This window comes from Macrobrachium rosenbergii, chromosome 47 (assembly GCF_040412425.1).
Source record: "Macrobrachium rosenbergii isolate ZJJX-2024 chromosome 47, ASM4041242v1, whole genome shotgun sequence".
NCBI classification, from domain to species: Eukaryota; Metazoa; Arthropoda; class Malacostraca; order Decapoda; family Palaemonidae; genus Macrobrachium; species Macrobrachium rosenbergii.
The window spans coordinates 32,843,124-32,863,643 of NC_089787.1; the positions used below are offsets into that span (position 1 = coordinate 32,843,124).

Consider the following 20,520-nt stretch of genomic DNA (forward strand, 5'->3'; position numbering starts at 1 on the left):
CCAAAATAATAATACAATAATCACGGCCTCAAACAAAAAGTAAACACAGACCTGTCTCAAACATAATGTAAACACAGACCTGTCTCTCAGAAACAGCACCTAATAAAACGTCAGGAAACACATAAAGGCACAGAATTCCACATTCTGAAATAAATGGAACACTGTACTAATCATCCTGTTTCTCGTGTTCGTAACTCTGATGCAGTGTCCATGGAAACGCCACGCCTTTGTGCACAATGTGACAGAGGAAATGGTTCCAGAATACAACCATAGCACTTTTGACAGGAATGTTCAAATTAGTGTCTATAAAAAAAGTTGAGACACTATCAGGGAATTAAAGTAAATCTAACCTGGAGTTAAGTGCTGCATCATTAATTAAAATAAAATAAATTAATGATCAAATGGAATAGTCATTGGATAAATTATCCTAACGTGATAAATAATCAAAATATGAATGGCTTCGTTACATATAAATCTGACGGAGCTAAACAGAGAGAGAGAGAGAGAGAGAGAGAGAGAGAGAGAGAGAGAGAGAGAGAGAGAGAGAGGGAGGGCAGCGTGACTCTACACGAAGCTTCACAGTCACAATTAACTTGATTTTTGAGTTGATAATTTCAAGTCATGCGTAAATACTGATCGATGTGGATGGTCATATTTTCAAATTCTTGAACATTTTTGAGAGTGCAGGACTAGGAGACATTATACAATTTAGGCCTAAGGCCAAGTTCTGGGACCTACGAGGTCATTCAGCGCTGAAAGGAAAATTGAGAGAAAGATTGCAAAAGGTGTAACCGGGAGGAAAAACTTGCTGCACTTCGTTAGAAGAGGGTTTGGAAGAGAGGGAATTGAAAGGAAGCAAAGGGGTTGCAGCTAGTGGCCGAAGGGCCGCTGCAAAGAACTTTAAGTAATGCCTACAGTGCACCGCGCGTGAGGTGCAGTGACTTCTAAGCTATAAATGCTGAGAAATGGGATGCAATTACATATAAAGGAAACATCAAAATGAAATTGAACATTTTTGAAATGAAACTCAGAACCACTTGCGAGTGCAGGACTAAGTCATGTAAAGTTGAAAATTCTTTGAGATGTGAAATTAATCAAACATCTTCATGGCCCAACCGTTCTTTTACATCAGAGCCGAATCCAATTACAGGAGCTATAATATGTATTTTATCCATGTATCTATATTATACAGTAGATAAAAAGTTCTGGGACCTATGTTGTTTATATGCATGTATGTATGTATGTATGTATGTATGTATGTATGTATGTATATATATATATATATATATATATATATATAATCACTTCTAAACTTGACATAATCATGAACTGACCTCTAATGTATATATATATATATATATATATATATATATATATATATATATATATATATATATATATATATATATATATATATATATATAATCACTTTTAAAACTTGACATATTCATGAACTGACCTCTAACCAACATCACTTAATTGATATTTAATAAATGAAGAACGGCGACCACTCGTCCAGCTCAATATATTTTCATTAGTATGAGAACGTGACCTCACAGTACACTATGCTACTACTGCCGTTAAGCAACTTCCTTTACACAAGCTCTCTCGCACGCCATTATGAATATCAGATTTAGAAACTGGAGTGGATAACTCTGGGTTCGAGGCTAACTGATGACCATAAGAAGAATTTAATTGGCTGCGTGGGTTAAATGCGTCCACTATAGTCCTGAGTTCTTGTCCTTCGCTGGTTCGAGCCCACGGGACGACGAACTTATTATCAACTAAAAAATTCCCCTTCGGTAACATATATGAAAATATATTATTTCCGAGGAAGAACGAATTGGATATTAAAGGACGTTTGTAGCTTACTGATTGTATATGAATCACGGTGATGTGATAAAAGTCATATAAGATATATATACACCGTATATATATATATATATATATATATATATATATATATATATATATATATATATATATATATATATATATATATATATATATATATATATATATATATATCGCTCCATCATTACAAGACTGTCGTAACTCAAAAATTTGAAGTTTTGAGTTACATAGCTCATAAGATTGCCCATTTAATTCTGCGTCTTTTGGTAATAAAGTCGTAAGTCTAAGTGCTTATCTAATTATGATAGTAAGTTTTGTTGCTTTGGGTAAAATTGTTAAAGTTATAGGACTTTGAAACTTTAAAACGCTTCTCCTGAAAAAAAATCAAGATTTTGGAGTTACGACAGTCTTGTAATGATGGAGCGATATATATATATATATATATATATATATATATATATATATATATATATATATATATATATATATATATATATATATATATATATATATCTATATATATATATATATATATAACTTTATCATATATATATATATATATATATTAACTTTATCACAATTGTTCCGTGCATTAATACAGTTACTAACAGGACCTCATTAAAACTGGGTGGTATCTAGCGGATGGATGGTATCTAGCGGATATGTTTATTCAAGAACGTTACAAGCTTTCTAGGGATAACAGCCCTCAGTGTGAAGTTTCCACGGATACTTGACAGTGAGGGCTGTTAGTCCTAGAGAGCTTGTAACGTTCTTGAATAAATATCTCCGCTAGATACCATCCAGTTTTCTAATGAGGTCCTGTTAGTATGTATGTATGTATATGTATATATATATATATATATATATATATATATATATATATATATATATATATATATATATATATATATATATATATATGCAGAGGTTATATGATTTTGTTTCGCATTCGCTGTATTCACTGAAACGGAAAAATTGCACTAAAGTAGCATTCTAGGACGTACTCTGGGAAGTATTCTATGATGGCATTTTATCCACCGGATAGTCATATGGCTCTGTATGAAATAATACATAACCTCAGTCATATTTCGGTAGCGGAGGTAAATATCAAATATGACTGCATACTCTAGTGTAAAGTCAAGTATGAATTTCTTACCTCACGGCTGAAGTCTACAGGATAACCATTGTAGCGTGTGAATCATCAAACCTTCATCAATTTACTTTAAAAGTTAATTATATGCAGGGTCAATTAATGAGAGTTTCCATCAAATTTCATCCAAAACCGTTCATCCGTTTTCGAGACAGTTTGTTAAACCACATGCACAAAGATATTACAATCCGCTCATTCGTTCTCGAGATGTTCTGTGCAGATTCAGTCAGCGCTCAAGAGAGGGAAAGCAGATTCAGCCACGCACTCGAGAGAGAGAGAGAGAGAGAGAGAGAGAGAGAGAGAGAGAGAGAGAGAGAGAGACACTGGTGGAAACATTACTGCCTTGGCGGAGATAATGACAGAGCAATCATCTTAAAAGAATGATTTTCCGATACATTATGGCATTTATGCAGATAATGTTATATCGCCCCCTCCTTCCTGATCGACAGCTGAGAACAACGGAGCGAATATTATAAATGGAAAGACTTTTATCACGGGCCATTAAGTGGCGCAGCTCCGAAAGGCGAGAGCAAGAGAGAAGACCGCGGTCACCTGAAACGGAAAACAGGAATGAGCATCCAGCGTTAACGTTAACGTTCAACATCAGGTCAAACTCTGTGACCTATTGTTCATACTATTCGAGCGAGAACGTCGATGATCCTTGACGAAGGGTAAGGTGTCATATTCCTCAACAGGTAAGAGGAGATATCAATCCTTCAACTTCAACTATATTAATTCCTCAAACTAGATAATGCGATGTCTTGCATGACTAACACTGGGGGATTTTCTTATTCAATGAAGATGAGAGGAGAATTACACATTTCAAAGGAATTATTCCGCATATTAATACACAGAAGCTTAAGATAGGTAACTCCCTGCAGGGAGGTAGTGCCGTCACTGCAACTCACGCGGTGAACTGTAGGCGTTATTTAAGGTTCTTTGCAGTGTCCCTTCGGCCCCTAGCTGCAACCACTTTCGTTCCTTTTATTGTATCTCCATTCATATTCCTTTTCTTCCATCTTACTTTCCACCTTACCCTAACAATTGTCTCAGAAAGCAACTGCGAAGTTTTTCTCATGTGACACCTTTAAAACCTTCTTACTCTCAATGACCTCATAGGTCCTAGCGCTTGGTCTTCGGCCTAAAATCTATATTTCATTCCAAGGCCACGTAATTAAAAATGTATAACCAACAAATGATTTCTATTTCTTTTTAGCTGAATGCGTCTCATTTGAGGCCTACAGCAGAGTGTAAATTAATTCTTCTCGTCATATCGGATGCAAAACAAACCCTAAGCGAATCTCGAAGTAGCAATATTTCCATGTCAACATTAGAGGCCTCTTCACTGCAACTTGAGCTTGTTTTAAAATCGCTAGATATACCTTCAGATGTCTATGCTGAGTGGCTAAAGATAATGGCTGTACGTCTATCTTGCATAAGGTATTCAGGAAACACGAGGAATACTGTTTTCTAAAATCCGGATACACAATATTAATATACCTGTATATATATATATATATATATATATATATATATATATATATATATATATATATATATATATATATATATGTGTGTGTGTGTGTGTGTGTGTGTGTGTGTGTGTGTGTGTGTGTGTGTGTGTGTGTCCTGAAAGGGCTAAGAATATGTTCACACGGCTATAACAAAAATGAATCTGAGGCCTTCCCCAACATATCACCCAGTTGCTTTACCATGCATAGTATGTTATCAGGAAAGTCATTAATTATGCAAAAAGAATTTACTACGGAAGTCCAGCAAATTACAATGCATACAACTCTCTTTATCCTAAACCCATCGGATATTCCTTAAATTTGTATTCTGCAGTTCGGTGTTTATAAAGAATACAGAAAGCTTCACACAAGATTAAACGATCCTGATATTCATTTTCATCAATGAACCACACAACATGAAGATGTCAGAAAAGCCGTACTAAAGTCACGAAATTATCTTAAGAATCAAGATTTCCTTCAGACAAACAATCTATACAGAAGCATCTCTAACACACCTTAAATCGATTATTATGTCTTAGCCTCCATTCGTTAAAAGAATAGGCACTTTTCGCTTGTACACAACAAATGATAAAAGCCACTTGCTTTTCCCATGCCTCACCGTCCACCAATCAGGGTCGTTATTATCTGCTGACGTAGCTTGTTTACCTTGAGTATTTTTTATGAGCCTTTTATCACTATGACGTTGTCAGATTACAGCCAAAATATCGTTTTTAAGCATCACATACAAAACTCATGCGTAAGTTCATTCAAATAAATAATTATATTGTCTATTAAGTCATATTAAAAGCTTCGATTTCTCGTACAAGTCAACTTACGCAAGAACGTACTTTCCATTACTCAAATTCATTTACTAATTCCTTGGACAACCAAATGGGTGCTCCATTACAAAGTAATTTTCTTAAAATAAAATCTTTGTCAGATTTGTATTAGCAAGACATTTCGTAACGGATTGTTTAAGAAATTGGTATAAAATCTGGAATAACGGAAATTGAACGAGCTTTACTGAGAAACTGAAGCTTTTAATATAATTTGATACATATCCTAACAATCCATTTTATGGGACTTATATAATGATTATGTATGTATTGCATAAAAATGTTTAGAATCTTTGTCTTTTCAGTCAGACGCTTTACTGCTTTTAGCTGAAATGGTTTGCTATTCAACCGGATACCGGAATATAATAATCTTTCCGAGCAGGAGCGAATAATTTCTAGTCGATTAATAGCTTCATAAGTGTCTGCTTAAATGTTTGATAACTTGTAATTATATATCATATTTACCGTTTATTATTTATGTATTTATCCTAAGTAGGAATTTCCAGGTGATGCGGAGTTACCACCACACATACTGCGTGTTCGGGTACTGAAAGCGGGAATTACGGTGGAAATGTAATGTTTTGTATATTAACAATACACTTCTTATTCATCGGACACTTCATTTCATATAGTTCCTGCTTTTCCTTTAATCTTAATTCATCTTCTCTTTGTAAAACGCTGGAAAAAGATATTATGATTGTTTGTGGTGAAGGTGAGTTCTTACAATCGTCCTTAAATTAAAACTGGTCCTAAGTCCAGGTCTGCATTAATTTTTTCTCTTTTTTTTGACAGATTTGCTTATTTTCGTGTCAAATATTCAATGTGACATCACTGTGATATCATGGAATATCTATGATTTATGCAATGTTAGTCTTGTTCTTTTTTTCTTCCACAATTTTATTCCTCAATTTTCTGCATAGTCAGCAATATATGTCTACATTTCTCTATCATAAGATAAGATATATATATATATATATATATATATATATATATATATATATATATATATATATATACATATATATATATATATATATATACCACATGCTTATACATAAATGCAGTTTCATGATAACAGTTTACATGACATTCGAACAGATAGATGCCAGATTAAAGTGTTAGTGGTATATATGATATTCTACTGAAGCTTTGGGATTTGTCGAGTTTCCCTAAAAGGTTTAAGTGGCATGGCGTCGCACACTCTAAATTACTTCTCCATAAAATGTGCTGTGGTGGATAGGAACCCGGGATAAACAAGAATTAATTATTTCTGTAATTTTCTTGTTCAAAAACCAATTTTTTATGCATATATACAATGACATCATCAACATTTAATATTCCCAGAATAAAAACTTCATTGAATTTAGTATTATCAGGCTTTAAAGTTAATTTAATTTTCTCCTCCAGCTCATTCCTGCTTCATCTTCACTCAATATACTGACTTACATTTGTTTTATTACTATTATTCCCTGGAGCATACATACATACTTGGACAAAAACGTAAAGATATTTTAATGTCGAAATTTCCGATAAAAATATGTCTTTTTTTTTCAAAATTCAAACATTTTCTTATAAATATATATTCTCCAACGCTCGTTTCTCAACATGTTTTTGACCAAATAAGACTAAAGGTTTTAGTAAAAATATAAGCAATGTTTTTCTATATTCACTCAATTTTTTTTTAAGTAGAGTAAAAATTCTTCATATTACCCTTCGTATTATTATTATTATTATTATTATTATTATTATTATTATTATTATTATTATTATTATTATTATTATTATTATTATTATTATTATTATTATTATTATTATTATTATTATTATTATTATTATTATTATTTATTTATTTTTGTCTTAGGGTAAGATGGAAGTTCGAACATATTGCCTTTATTAATGGAACTTCGTGCTTATACAACCACCACTTGATGGAAGGCTCTACCTTCAGACTCTCTAGAGCACCGCAGAGCTCGTAGGAACCCGTGTTCCTTGGATAAATTGGCGCAAATAACGAGCCTTAGGCTTAAAGAGCCCAAAGACTCAGGGAATAACGACGGATTTTACTTGATTTCTGGATAATTTTTTGGGGAAAATAATAATACAAGAAATTTTCGTCCTACAGGAAAGACACAGTGTAAGGAAAGAAATAGATTTGGTTTATAAAAAAAAGAGAAACATGAGACCAAATTCAAGCCTAAAATCTTCATATACACCATACCTATCAGACCAAATTCAAGCCTTAAATCTTCATATACACCATACCTATCAGACCAAATTCAAGCCTAAAATCTTCATATACACCATACCTATCAGACCAAATTCAAGCCTTAAATCTTCATATACACCATACCTATCAGACCAAATTCAAGCCTAAAATCTTCATATACACCATACCTATCAGACCAAATTCAAGTCTAAAATCTTCATATGCACCATACCTATCAGACCAAATTCAAGCCTTAAATCTTCATATACACCATACCTATCAGACAAACACGCACACAGACACACGTACACAACACTCACACACATACACACGTACAGAGCACTCACACATACACAGTATGGAGCGCGCAAACGCTCCGTATCGAAGAGCTGTCAACTGACCTGATCTGCTCCTCGAGGTGTGGTCAGCGCTGTCGCACCTACGGCGTGTCAGGTGAGGCGAGTCTAGGTAACTATTGGAGCGTGAACAGCAACAGCAGCAACAGCGTCCGGGCCTGCACTGCAGCACAACCTCTCGGAAATAGGATCGGAATCTGAAAGCAGCCACCAGGGGAATTTCAAAGGATGATCTTATTGACTTAGGATTATCTCACGGAGCAACAATTACCTCAGCGGCCCCAGTAAACACGTACGTGAATACCATCCCTTTGTTACTTCATTTCCTGGAGAAGACAGTTCCTTGATACTTTTACTTGATGATTTTAAAGAGTTCATCTTGCAGTGAATTTTGTATTTAGTGACAGTCATTTCAGCGGACGCTGAGTCTTACGAATAACCTCCTATCTAAATATAGAATTAGATTTTGTTTAACCTCCTACGCTTTATTTTCCCATTGAGACGCAAGAGGCTCGGCTATGCAGCCACCTTTGGGAATCAAACATTTACATACAAGAAGGATCATACGGACTTGCACAGACGCAAACAGACACACACACACATAATATATATATATATATATATAGAAATCATCAACACACAATCACGTATGGAACAGAAATAAATTTCTGATACGTCGGGATCGAACCTGAGAGACCTGGGTTCGATCCCGACGTGAGTCATTTATTATATATATATATATATATATATATATATATATATATATATATATATATATATATATATAAATATATATAATACATATACTGTATATATAAAGGCAATTGCCTTTATATATTCATCACGCTCCATATTTTCGTGATTCAGTTATACACAAACACACACACAAGCACACACACACACACACACACACACACACACACACACATATATATATATATATATATATATATATATATATATACATATATATATATACATGTACAGACACACATACATATATACATATACATACATCAGGTGATTACTACCTACCTGGCATTCATCCAGTAGTAGATGATGGGATTGACCATGGCATTTGCCATGGCCAGCCAATAGAACCCCAGATATATATGCTGGATATTGGCCGTGTCCAAAACCTGGTTGTTGTGGTACTGGTAGAGGAAGAACGCTTGCTGTGGCAACCAGCACAACATAAACACCACCACAATCACGATGAACATACGGACGACCTGTCACGACAAGAATAAAACAAGTAGAAAAATGCGCCGAAGTTTCTCCAGCGCAATTCAGGTTTTCTGTACAGCCGCTACAGCTTATAATCAAGGCCACCGAAAACACATCTATCTTTCGGTGGTCTCGGTATAATGCTGTGCAAGCCGAGGCCCATGAAATTTTAACCACTGCCCGGTGGTGGCCTGTCCTGTATCGTTGCCAGAAGCACGATTATGGCTAAATTTAACTTTAAATAAAATAAAAACTACTGAGGCTAAAGGGCTGCTATTTGGTATGTTTGATGATTGGAGGGTGGATGAACAACATACCAATTTGCATCCCTCTAAAGTCAGTAGTTTTTAAAATCTGAGGGCGGAGAGAAAAAAGTGCGGACGGACAGACAAAAGCCGGCACAATAGTTTTCTTTTACATAAAACTAACAAGAAGACTGGTCTGAGATTTGCCACTTATGGGACTATCTAAAACCCATAGAGAGGCTACAGCTAAAATAAATTAAATAAATAAAAAAAGTAAAACTTTGGTTTTAAAACTATTACCTTCTACGATAACTAAACCTCATGAAATCTTAGAATTTTTTAAAGTTTTTCATTCGAAACACTGCATGTATTGTTAGCAAAATTAATATATTTAGATTATGGGCGCAAGTACTCCAGATATCTTCCTTAAACTTAATGAGTTTTCACTTCAAAAGCAAAGTTTGCTTCATTCTCAATGAATTTATAAAAAATCTCCCTGGTTTGCCAGTTTTTGGATTTTCACGCACGACCTTATCGATAAATTTCTTTCACGAATGTATGACGCAATGTTTCCTTCAATATCGTGATCAATTAATAAAACAAAAATATACCGGACATACAGAGCGAAACAGAATCATGCCATGACCTCTTTCATTCACAAAGATTTATTTTTGCACTGGCAAAAAGGCTTCTATTACGGGAGGAAAAAGTTAATTAACAATTCACTGCAGCTGTTACTGCAGCAATGTCAAAGAAACGGGTTTCATACATGCAATATATGAGGCCTTTCCCACAAAGAAGAGGCAATGAACTTTTCATTCAGAACACCAGAATATTTTTCCAGTGGAAAAATTGGTGAAGATGGGAATTACAACTGCAGCAAACACTTCTGTATTAGCTTGACATTTTGCCTTCAATTCGACTTAGAACTCTCTAATAATCTATAAACATTAATATAGCATTAAAGAATAAAATACACCACAATCAAACATCTAAAGGTGAATGATTGTATCCAGGAATACGATTAACAGTCAAAATCAATTTTTAATAAAAACCATTTAAAGAGCTGTAAAATACAGCACACGGTACAAAGTCAAGATTCTTTTATCTTCATGAACGCACTGCTAATTAATGTAGGGTATTTCTATACCATCACAATATACCTTTCATTATTTCAATTTTTATCTTCAGGATTATTTTGTACCCCTGTTTATGACTCAATCAAATAATTCTGAATCAACTCCAAGTCATTATGGCCAGTCACTTTAATTAGATTTGACATTTGTACAGGATAATTTTGCTTTGTTTAAAGCTTATTTATAATTTCATAAGCAAAAATTGAAGTAATACTAGAAAATCTTTATATCCACCTTTATTCTTTCGTGCTTATTTTAACTAGACACTCAGCAAATTTAAAGCTATCTTTTCTATAAAATATTATATTAGTGTCAATAGTTCATTAAAACTAAAAATGCATACACGCTTTGCTTTGAATGGGATCGTGCTTCAGTGAAAAACCTTATGCAGTTATATTTACTTATACATACACACACATACATACATACATAGTACACACACACACATATATATGCATACATACATAAACATATAAGACTTTTATCTCACCCTCCTCTTAGATTTGATAGAGTTGGCTTGTCTGTCCGTGAGTTCGCCGATGGAATGGCTGCCCCAGAGTTCGCAGCTCACTAAGGAATAACTTATCAACATCACCAACATCGGAAGTAAGTAGGTCGTCGCAAAGAAGACGATGTTGTAACTGAAAAGGAGATAAATGACGTTAAGTGTTGTTGGAGAATTCTTTCCTGAAAGTTCTCTCTCTCTCTCTCTCTCTCTCTCTCTCTCTCTCTCTCTCTCTCTCTCTCTCTCTCTCTGGCAACTGATAGGCATAAATGACGGAGAAAAATTGGTATGTGTGCTATGAAGAATCTTATATATAAGTATGTGTGTATATTATCTCAACTGGAGCTCAAATTTTACTTAACCTCAAGCTTACTAAAGATATATATATATATATATATATATATATATATATATATATATATATATATATATATATATATATATATATATATCATGGGGATAAAACAAAATATCAAAAATGAACAGAGTATATGGCCAGGATGAAAATGAAACCTCAGAGTGCAAAATATTTTGCCTTCACTCTAAGGCACTTCCATGCAAACTATAGAGAAGAGAGAAAACATTACAAAGAACAAAATTCATTTAACGTTTACAAGGTTAAAGGTGTTGAGATGAAGTATTTCGATAGTATACGAGTATATGGCAAGAAACGAACTGAAAGGGTAAGAAATGTTGGATACAAAGGAAAAGCAGTTAAAAGGTCAGCTTAGAGAGGGTGAATCAAGGTTGAGTTGATTTTCATCATATAGAAAGTAGAGTACCGGTAAGTTGGTGAAATGAAAGTATAATTCAGGATTGCTTAGGAGGAGGAGGAGGAGGAGGAGGAGGAGGAGGAGGAGGAGGAGGAGGAGGAGGAGGAGGAGGAGGAGGAGTGGGGGAGGAGGAGTAGGAGACACTGAAATGGTTGGATATATGTCATGAAGGAAGTACTGAAAAAGACGGCACTAAATTCTAATAAGCGCGAGAGAGTAGACAAGATAGAAGTGAATGGTGCAGTGTGAGAAGGCGTTCGATGTGCTACTGCTGAGCTTTCTGTGCAAGTGCATCACGCAGGTAATGCTGTGTAAGTTCTCTGCACAATGGATTCATCCACGACTCAAAAGTTAAAGCATAAATCGGGCAGTGACCGTTGTGTTATTTTTAAAGCCACTTCTTGTTACGGGAAATGTATGTATGTATGTATGTATGTATGTATGTATGTATGTATGTATGTATGTATGTATGTACATACATATATATATATATATATATATATATATATATATATATATATATATATATATATATATATATATAATTTTCCTCATTTCCACTTTGACTTTTGCAGAGAAATGAGGCTGCTGGCCACACGGCCAGATAGTTATTTTGATCCCAGTGCTGACCAAACCTAGCATTGCTTAACTTCACTAATCGGGTGACCAGCGGTTAAAGCTGCACTGCTCTCTTCTATTGGAATCGTACTGACCTCTAAAATATCAATTGTGTGGAAACTTTTACTGGCTCTCCTGCAAACTCTAAATTGCAGGAAATAATTGGCGGCTTAATAATCAAACACTAAATCGTTGCTCTAAACATGAAGGTTTTTACAACCATTACACTGGGCAGCAGTTTAGTTTTCACTGAGAGAGAGAGAGAGAGAGAGAGAGAGAGAGAGAGAGAGAGAGAGAGAGAGAGAGAGAGAGAGAGCATTTGTATTGTTTCCGTAACTGAATCTTTTTACTTTTTCATACGTCTTTAATCTAAATTTGATTGTAGCTTTTCATAACGAGAACGTGTAACTCATGTCAAAAAATGGACAAATAAAGACATCTGTGTTTCAAGTTTGGGTCCACTAATCATTGTCTTAAACTGCAATGGAATCTACATACAAATATTACTGAGCTATAATTTAGTTTCACCTTCTAATCCACAGGATATAATTTTTCTTTGCTAATTTATTGTTTTATTATCTTAATCTAACCGCTGAATTCCCGATTATGTTATTGACAAGCATAATTACTGGTGTAATTTTGTCATTAAACTAATCTTTGATGCCAGCATTTCAGCATTAAGCAACGTGAATCCATTTTTCACAACTGTGATTTACGTTACTGCTTAAATCCTCTGGCATATCGAAACTTTAATCAAGTTTTAAACTATTTCAATAATATTTTGATATCAAAGCAAGAACTGCATCATTAACAATTTCAAGTCAGCAGAAACCGTTTTATAGAAGCAGAGAAGAAAAGACAATGAAAATCACTGCAAAATATACAGGACTCAACAGGCATGTAGTCGACAGTAACTACCCAGTACAACCTCGGTCCACTTTTGACATAAATTCTTTCAGATCTGAGCAAGATTTTGGAGGTACGGTTTCTCAGGTTTATCCATGACGATCCTCCTCTTGCACAAGGGTTGTTATCACGAGCTTAACTCTCTTGTTCTGTAACGAATGGAAAACCCACCACTTTGTTTCAGGCAGCTGAAGGGAAGATGGATATGGATGTTTCACATGTTCCTACACAGTGAATGTTCAGTTACCTTTCTTTCTCAGTATATTAATTTGGTTAACAAGGTACCCTATTCTATACCCTGTCTTAACTTCAGTCTATTAAAAAAAAAATTCTACTGACAAAGAAAAAAAATCCTGAAACTGCAAGTAAGACCTCTTCAATGGAATCACAGAAAGACCTCATATATTCCACTCCCATAAAATATCGAAAGAAATATAAAATCATGAATGGAAATATCTTAGTGATGATGAAACACTGACATAACTCTACAACAAACGTTCCCTCTCTTCGCATTCAACCTTCAATCACGAAGTAAAGTAAATATTAAACTCGCAAGTCAATGGAAACTTTCTAATGAGTCAACGACTGTTCAATGATTCACGAAATGTTCATCAGCCATCACAAATCAAAAACCTAATAATCCCACGTGATTACAATCATTGGCGAAGCAAGAGAAAAGCAACTTCTTGGAGCATTCACTAAACTAAAACTGGAATATTCACTAAAATAACGATAAGTTTTAGATTATTAAACAATACCTTTCCCCACATCGGTTCTTGAATGTTTTTTTAACGATGGATTGTTACATCTTGAAGAAAACCATTCTGAGCTTATTTAAAAAAGATGTATTACAAGCACAAACACACATATATATATATATATATATGTATATGTATATATATACATAATATATATAATATATACATTAGTGTGCGAACGTATAAATAAACATACTAATGTACATATATATCCTACCTGACTCTGAACGATCAGTCTAAGAATGCAAACGAGCCAGGTTCTTTCACACACACAGATGGTAAGAAAAAAGCTCGCTCTGAATTCATGACTACCAATCATGTGCTTCCAATGCATATGGAACCGGTTTCAGTGTTCACAGGCTCGAAGGAATAAAATCTCGATTCAAAAGCTAGCAGGAACCAACAACCCATCTCCAGGAATTTCGTCTGATTTATAAAATATAAGTGATGAAACGAGTGGATAAATTGGCGTAATTGTTTCAAACATTCAGACCAATACCTTTTAGGCAATTACTGATGCTTTAATTCTATTATGAAACTTAGATGCGTTTCATTATAGTGCGCACCAGTTTACTGTAAAACAATGCACACATATATACATGCGTATGCAGATTATCACAGGGGAAAATATGAAACATAGTGTATAAATGCAGACTGGGTGTTTCTTTCGTTTAAGATTTATATACCCTGGGTTTCATCTTTTTCCCAGTGGTACGTCTACACACACACACACATCACGTGTTCCGATTTTTTAAAGCATACCTATCTATCTATACACATCCATGCATACACACATACATATATATAATATATATACATACATTTATATATATATATATATATATATATATATATATATATATATATATATATATATATATATATATATATATATATATATATTAGCACTGGTGAGATACGAGAGATAAAGACCTGGAACCTGTAGCAAGAGGCAAAACTTGACATAGTCTGATACTTATAGACAGCTTTGACGAGCCAAGTCGTAAATGAATTAAAAAAACTTTTCTTAAAAGACTACAATAATTAACACTTCTTATACTTCATTTCCTAAGATGAAATGTGACAAATGAATTCGCGAAAGCCTTCTCTGAGTTAAAATACCCATTATTCCAACAAAACGACTCGGTAGTTGCTTACAAGTTCGTCTTCATAAATCCTACATGGTAAGTATATAATTTACCTTATCTTTGCGTGCCTTTGGGAATGTAAGATTACTCTCGTACTGTGAGATATAAGAAATGAATAAATTTCGTTTACAATATATCTAAGATATAGCAGCTAAATAAAGAAGATTTGAAAGTGAGAAAATAGTTTAATATTTCTCTAACCAAAGTACGGAACATATATGGAAAGTTGGAATATACTACTAAATTCAACAGTGTCATTTGGCATCCATGTTATCACACCACTTATACAGTATGCCAGTTTATCACACGAAAAATCTACAAAAGCCAACAAGAACTGGAAACCACATTAACTTTAATCCTAAACTTATGCTGTTCAAATCCAGACCTTACTGCTATACAAAACTACCACTATTACCAATTGTTGACCTCATGACCTGGAATCTCCAGTTTGAACTACGGTTATGCCAGTTTTACTGGAGTTTATGGACATTCAATTCGCGAGGGGATAATACAGTATCAACTCATGCCGCATCATAGCCTGAATTAATCGCGGCTTTCCACGGCTCTCTATAGCAAAAGCGCAAAGGGCAGAATAGAGATTTTGGTGGGCAGAGTGGGAAAAATAGCGTCTGTGACTTTATATTTACATTGCAAAGTCCTCTGTACTATAACTGGATAAATATCAGGGTGCTGGAGGTGTTATTAGGACAATGAGCCTACACAACTAATCCTTCCTTCGCAGTCTAAAAAGCTAAGAAAACAGTTTAGTTTATGAATAACCCAACGGGATATAATCCTGTTTCTAGTCATTCAAAAGCAACATCTGTGATATCAGACTTTCGACCTTTAAATACTGGTGTCATAGTTCTAGAGCTGTTGACAGGGTTCTGAGCTTTGAAAATACAATCTCTGAGAAGAATCAGGGATATTAAGTGGTGTAAGCAGATTAAAACGTGGCTATAACAGAAGTTGAAGGGAAGATGCATATCGACGGCTTCATTAGCATAACAAAGAAGTTTGAAAGGGCCTATCTTAAGAAGGGATGGTCGTTAAATACAGAACGCACTTAGCCGGATAATCACATAAAAACTTCTTCCTGAAGTTAACTGAGGCCCTATGAACCATAAGAAAGATGATCACAGTGTGATTCAAATAACTTTACGATCACGAAGCAGGAGTCAATTGTCCTCCAACTGGTCTCGGTTAGAATTTGTGAAGCCAGAAATATAAATAATTTACAAACCAAAAAAACCTATTTGTGTAATGAATTCATAGACCAATATCTCTGAAATGAGACAGCATCAATGATACTCCTTCTTCACTGATTAACGAAAGTCTCATTTTCTGGACTGAAAAAAACAATTTACTCTAACCGCAAGCTAACACGAAGTCATTAACGATTAAGTTTATTCCAGAATAATTACAAATGCTTTACAAGCTGAGAGAAGGCCTAACGAATAATGAAGTTTATTCCAAAAGCACATATAAAGTCTTAATCATTTCTTTGTTAACCTACAAGGAATATTCATTATTCTTTCATGGTAATATATAAAGCGTCTTCAATAGCTTTTACGCTAAACACAAGAGATCGGAAGTCCTGGTAAACTTTATATTGAAAATATGTGAAGAATTCTGAATTATCTAATTATAACACTTGAACCAGTTTCCAAGACATATTTTTCACAGATGTGGACTGCAACCCACAGCCCACATTAGGTTGATGGAATCAGCTCAATGGATACCGGGACTGATTTGTGGCAGCGCTCAGCACATTTTTGCTAGGTCCGAAGACTGCTTCTGGTCTACCATCCAACAGTCTATAACGCTGCAAATGGGTGCCAGCGTCTGCTGGGATTAAGAAAAGAGGCGTGAGGCTCGCAAACTCGCCTCGGTAGAATGAAGAAACCAGAGGGTGCCACTCCCTCGAAAGAGGCAAAGGGCATAAGGTATAATATATATATATATATATATATATATATATATATATATATATATATATATATATATATATATATATATATATATATGTATATATGTATATATATATATATATATATATATATATATATATATATATATATATATATATATAAAAAAAAAAAATAATGATTTCTCCCAAACAACGAGAAAACCTGTCTATATATGGCAGGAAGGAAGTTGCTGCAAGCGAAAAAACAAAGGGAACGGGAAAAAATGGACAAATATCTGAACAAAAATGGGAAAGGAAAACAGATTAATATTCCACTCTATTATTGCCGCAGTAAGCGCCAGGCCAATTTCTAGTTATTGAACGGATCCGATTCCGAAGTGACGAGACGAAAATATTTGAATCAATATTCATTAAACAATTCGGTTATCGCATTGTCGCCTGGGAATATGCACTTCATCTCAATTTATTCGAATTTCTCGCATACCTCCGCGAGATTTCCGTTGATTTATTATTAGCATATAGATCTCTGCATGACTGTTTTTTTTTATTTCAAAAATAATTGTTAAAGTATATTCTGAATCTTTGAAATAAGATTCATATGCACAGACAAACGTAGATATATGCAAAAGTTGATAGTATTTTTAAAAAGGAATGTGCGTTCCATGACGAAAGGGGTCTAAAATGAAGTCATAAAGTAAGGGTCACAAGGGTAAGAAACCCAACAGAATTTCATAAATTTAATCGTGGTTTAGTCTATATGATCTAAAAATAACCCGAGTCAGAATGCGAATGAATAAAGTAAATATATAAATAAATATATTTCCAAAATCCAACATCGCCCCAAATGCAAATTTGCATTCAGTGTAGCATGGGATAGCTTGATTCACAGGCCACCTATTGCCAGATTTGTTTATTGTGTTATAGTTTCCTTGTTTATCGCTTTACCCTTTCTTTCGTTGTGGTTCTGTCCATACCTTGTTAATATCTTCCAGGGTTTATGTATAACTCTGGATTTAAAGGAAAGAAAAAGAACTTTGATTTTGAATTCTGGCTGTCTGTGATTCTTCTCTAAATTTCAATGGTTTAGTATATATATATATATATATATATATATATATATATATATATATATATATATAAAATATATATATATATATATATATAAATATATATATATATATATATATATATATATATATATATATATATATATATATATATATATATATATAAATAATCATATATATAATATATATATATATATATATATATATATATATATATATATAAAAATAAAAAAATCAACAATCAATAATCACGTGGAACAGAAATAAATTTCTGACTCACAATAGGATCGAACCCAGGTCTTTCAACTGAAAGGCAAGGTTCCAAACTTCTTTTAGACTTGTATGGCCTAGTGGGCAGTGCCCTTGCCTTTTAATTGAATTGAAATTTATATATATATATATATATATATATATATATATATATATATATATATATATATATATATATATTTGTATATTTACATACACATATGTATATATACATATATATGTGCATATATATGTATGAATTTTTATCTCATCACCCTTGTTACTTTAACATTCAAAAACATTCAGCTACAATGTCGTTTAACATCCAATGCTCTCAACCTCGGAAATAATACCTTATGGGAATTTTAAATGATAAGTGGTTCGTCACCTGGGACAGCAACAACCTCCAACTTCAGTGACAAGTGGAGGTTGTTGCTGTCGGGAAATCGAATCTCCCAAGTGACGAACCACATATTAATTATAATTCCCCCCTCGGTATTATTTACGAGGTAGAACGAATTAGATATCAAACTACATTTTTAGCTTAATGTTTGTGGATAAACGTATGTATGCATATATTTATAAACTGTATCAGTTAGATTGTAAAACAGCAAAAGCGAAAGAGAGTCTTGTTCGGTGCATCTGGGAAATGGAACCGGCTAAGTTCGGAAGACTATGAAGGTAATGTGCTAGCTATTCAAACACAGAGATGGCATCGCAGTAAGAAATGAGTTTCAGGAGTAAATGGGAACGAAGAGGGTCTTTTGGCAATGTTTCTGAAAAGGGCTTAGTTGCCAAAAGTACATGATTTTCAAAGAAAAGACACTTGCATGGAAAAACACTTGAGAAAGTGAAAATAGTATGGAAAAGGGATTGATAATGTGTTAGAAGTATATCTCAGCACAAGTTAATGAATATAATGACGAGAAAATAAGTGGTTGGAGTTATGACGTGGTTGTAGTTAGGCTGGCCTTGAGCCAGCATGGGGCCTTACTCCTGGAGCAGCCCATTTGGCTGGAGATAGAGCTGCTCATTATTTGCTTGAGGAGAATGGTCCGTAGAGTGTTTGGAAGCATAAGACGGTAGAAAGAGTTTATGAAGATGGCATATGGTGAGACAAGGAAACGTGATGTTAAGTGAAGAAAATAAAATGGTTACTTGATTTGCAATTTTAAAACAAAAGAAAAGATCATGTAATGGTATACAGAAGGAGGGTTAGGGAAGTCAGGAAGAAAATGAAATATAAAAGAATAAAAGGAAGTACTCAAAATGGAGAGCAGAAAGTAAGTCAAGAACTTCAGGGAGAAAACGTTGCTTCACAAGGAAATAATTGCAGAGAAAAACGTTAATGAACGCATATATCTTAGAGTAAACGTAAATGGAAAGATCCTGCCTGAGGGGAATTCAGCTCTGGATCGATGGGATGGGTATTTTTGAGGATTCTTAAATGCTGTACTGTATTTTCTCCGAAGTCACTCCCTGCATGTGGTGTGAACTGATAAAAAAATATATATATATATATATATATATATATATATATATATATATATATATATATATATATATCAACTTTATCACTTAAACAATTATCTGTGCATTAATACAATTACTAACAGGACCTCTTATTCAAAAAGCTTTCCAGGACTAAGTCCTCATTGTCAAGTATTCGACGGATACTTGACAATGAGGAATGTTAGTCCTAGAAAGCTTGTAACTTTTATTAAATAAATATCTCCACTAGATACCATCCAGTTTCAATGAGGTCCTGTTAGTATTTATATATTATATATATATATATATATATATATATATATATATATATATATATATATATATATAAATACTGAACAAAAACGCAGGTAATATCATTTCTACATAAAAAGGTTTAAAAATATGACCATACATAATGTGTAAAATACTTGAGGATGCCAGTAACAACAATTTTTAGTCGTAAAGGCTTATGGATGGCGTTCAAACTGTTATTCTCAAATTCGTTATTTCCTTTCACCACATAATGAATCATGAAAAATTACACTATATTCCTA

The 20,520-nt window shown here is 33.8% G+C and overlaps 1 protein-coding gene across 1 annotated transcript in view; it reads right to left on the minus strand.

Moving 5' to 3' along the window:
* LOC136830967 (tachykinin-like peptides receptor 99D) overlaps positions 1-20,520 on the minus strand; it is a 247,267-nt gene that overhangs the window by 17,562 nt on the left and 209,185 nt on the right. Inside the window, exons 6-8 of the mRNA XM_067090924.1 lie at positions 11,012-11,162; positions 8,949-9,145; positions 7,959-8,110 (exon numbers count right to left, since the gene is read on the minus strand). Of these exons, the coding sequence (XP_066947025.1) occupies positions 7,959-8,110; positions 8,949-9,145; positions 11,012-11,162 (500 nt within the window). The remainder of the gene's footprint in view (positions 1-7,958; positions 8,111-8,948; positions 9,146-11,011; positions 11,163-20,520) is intronic.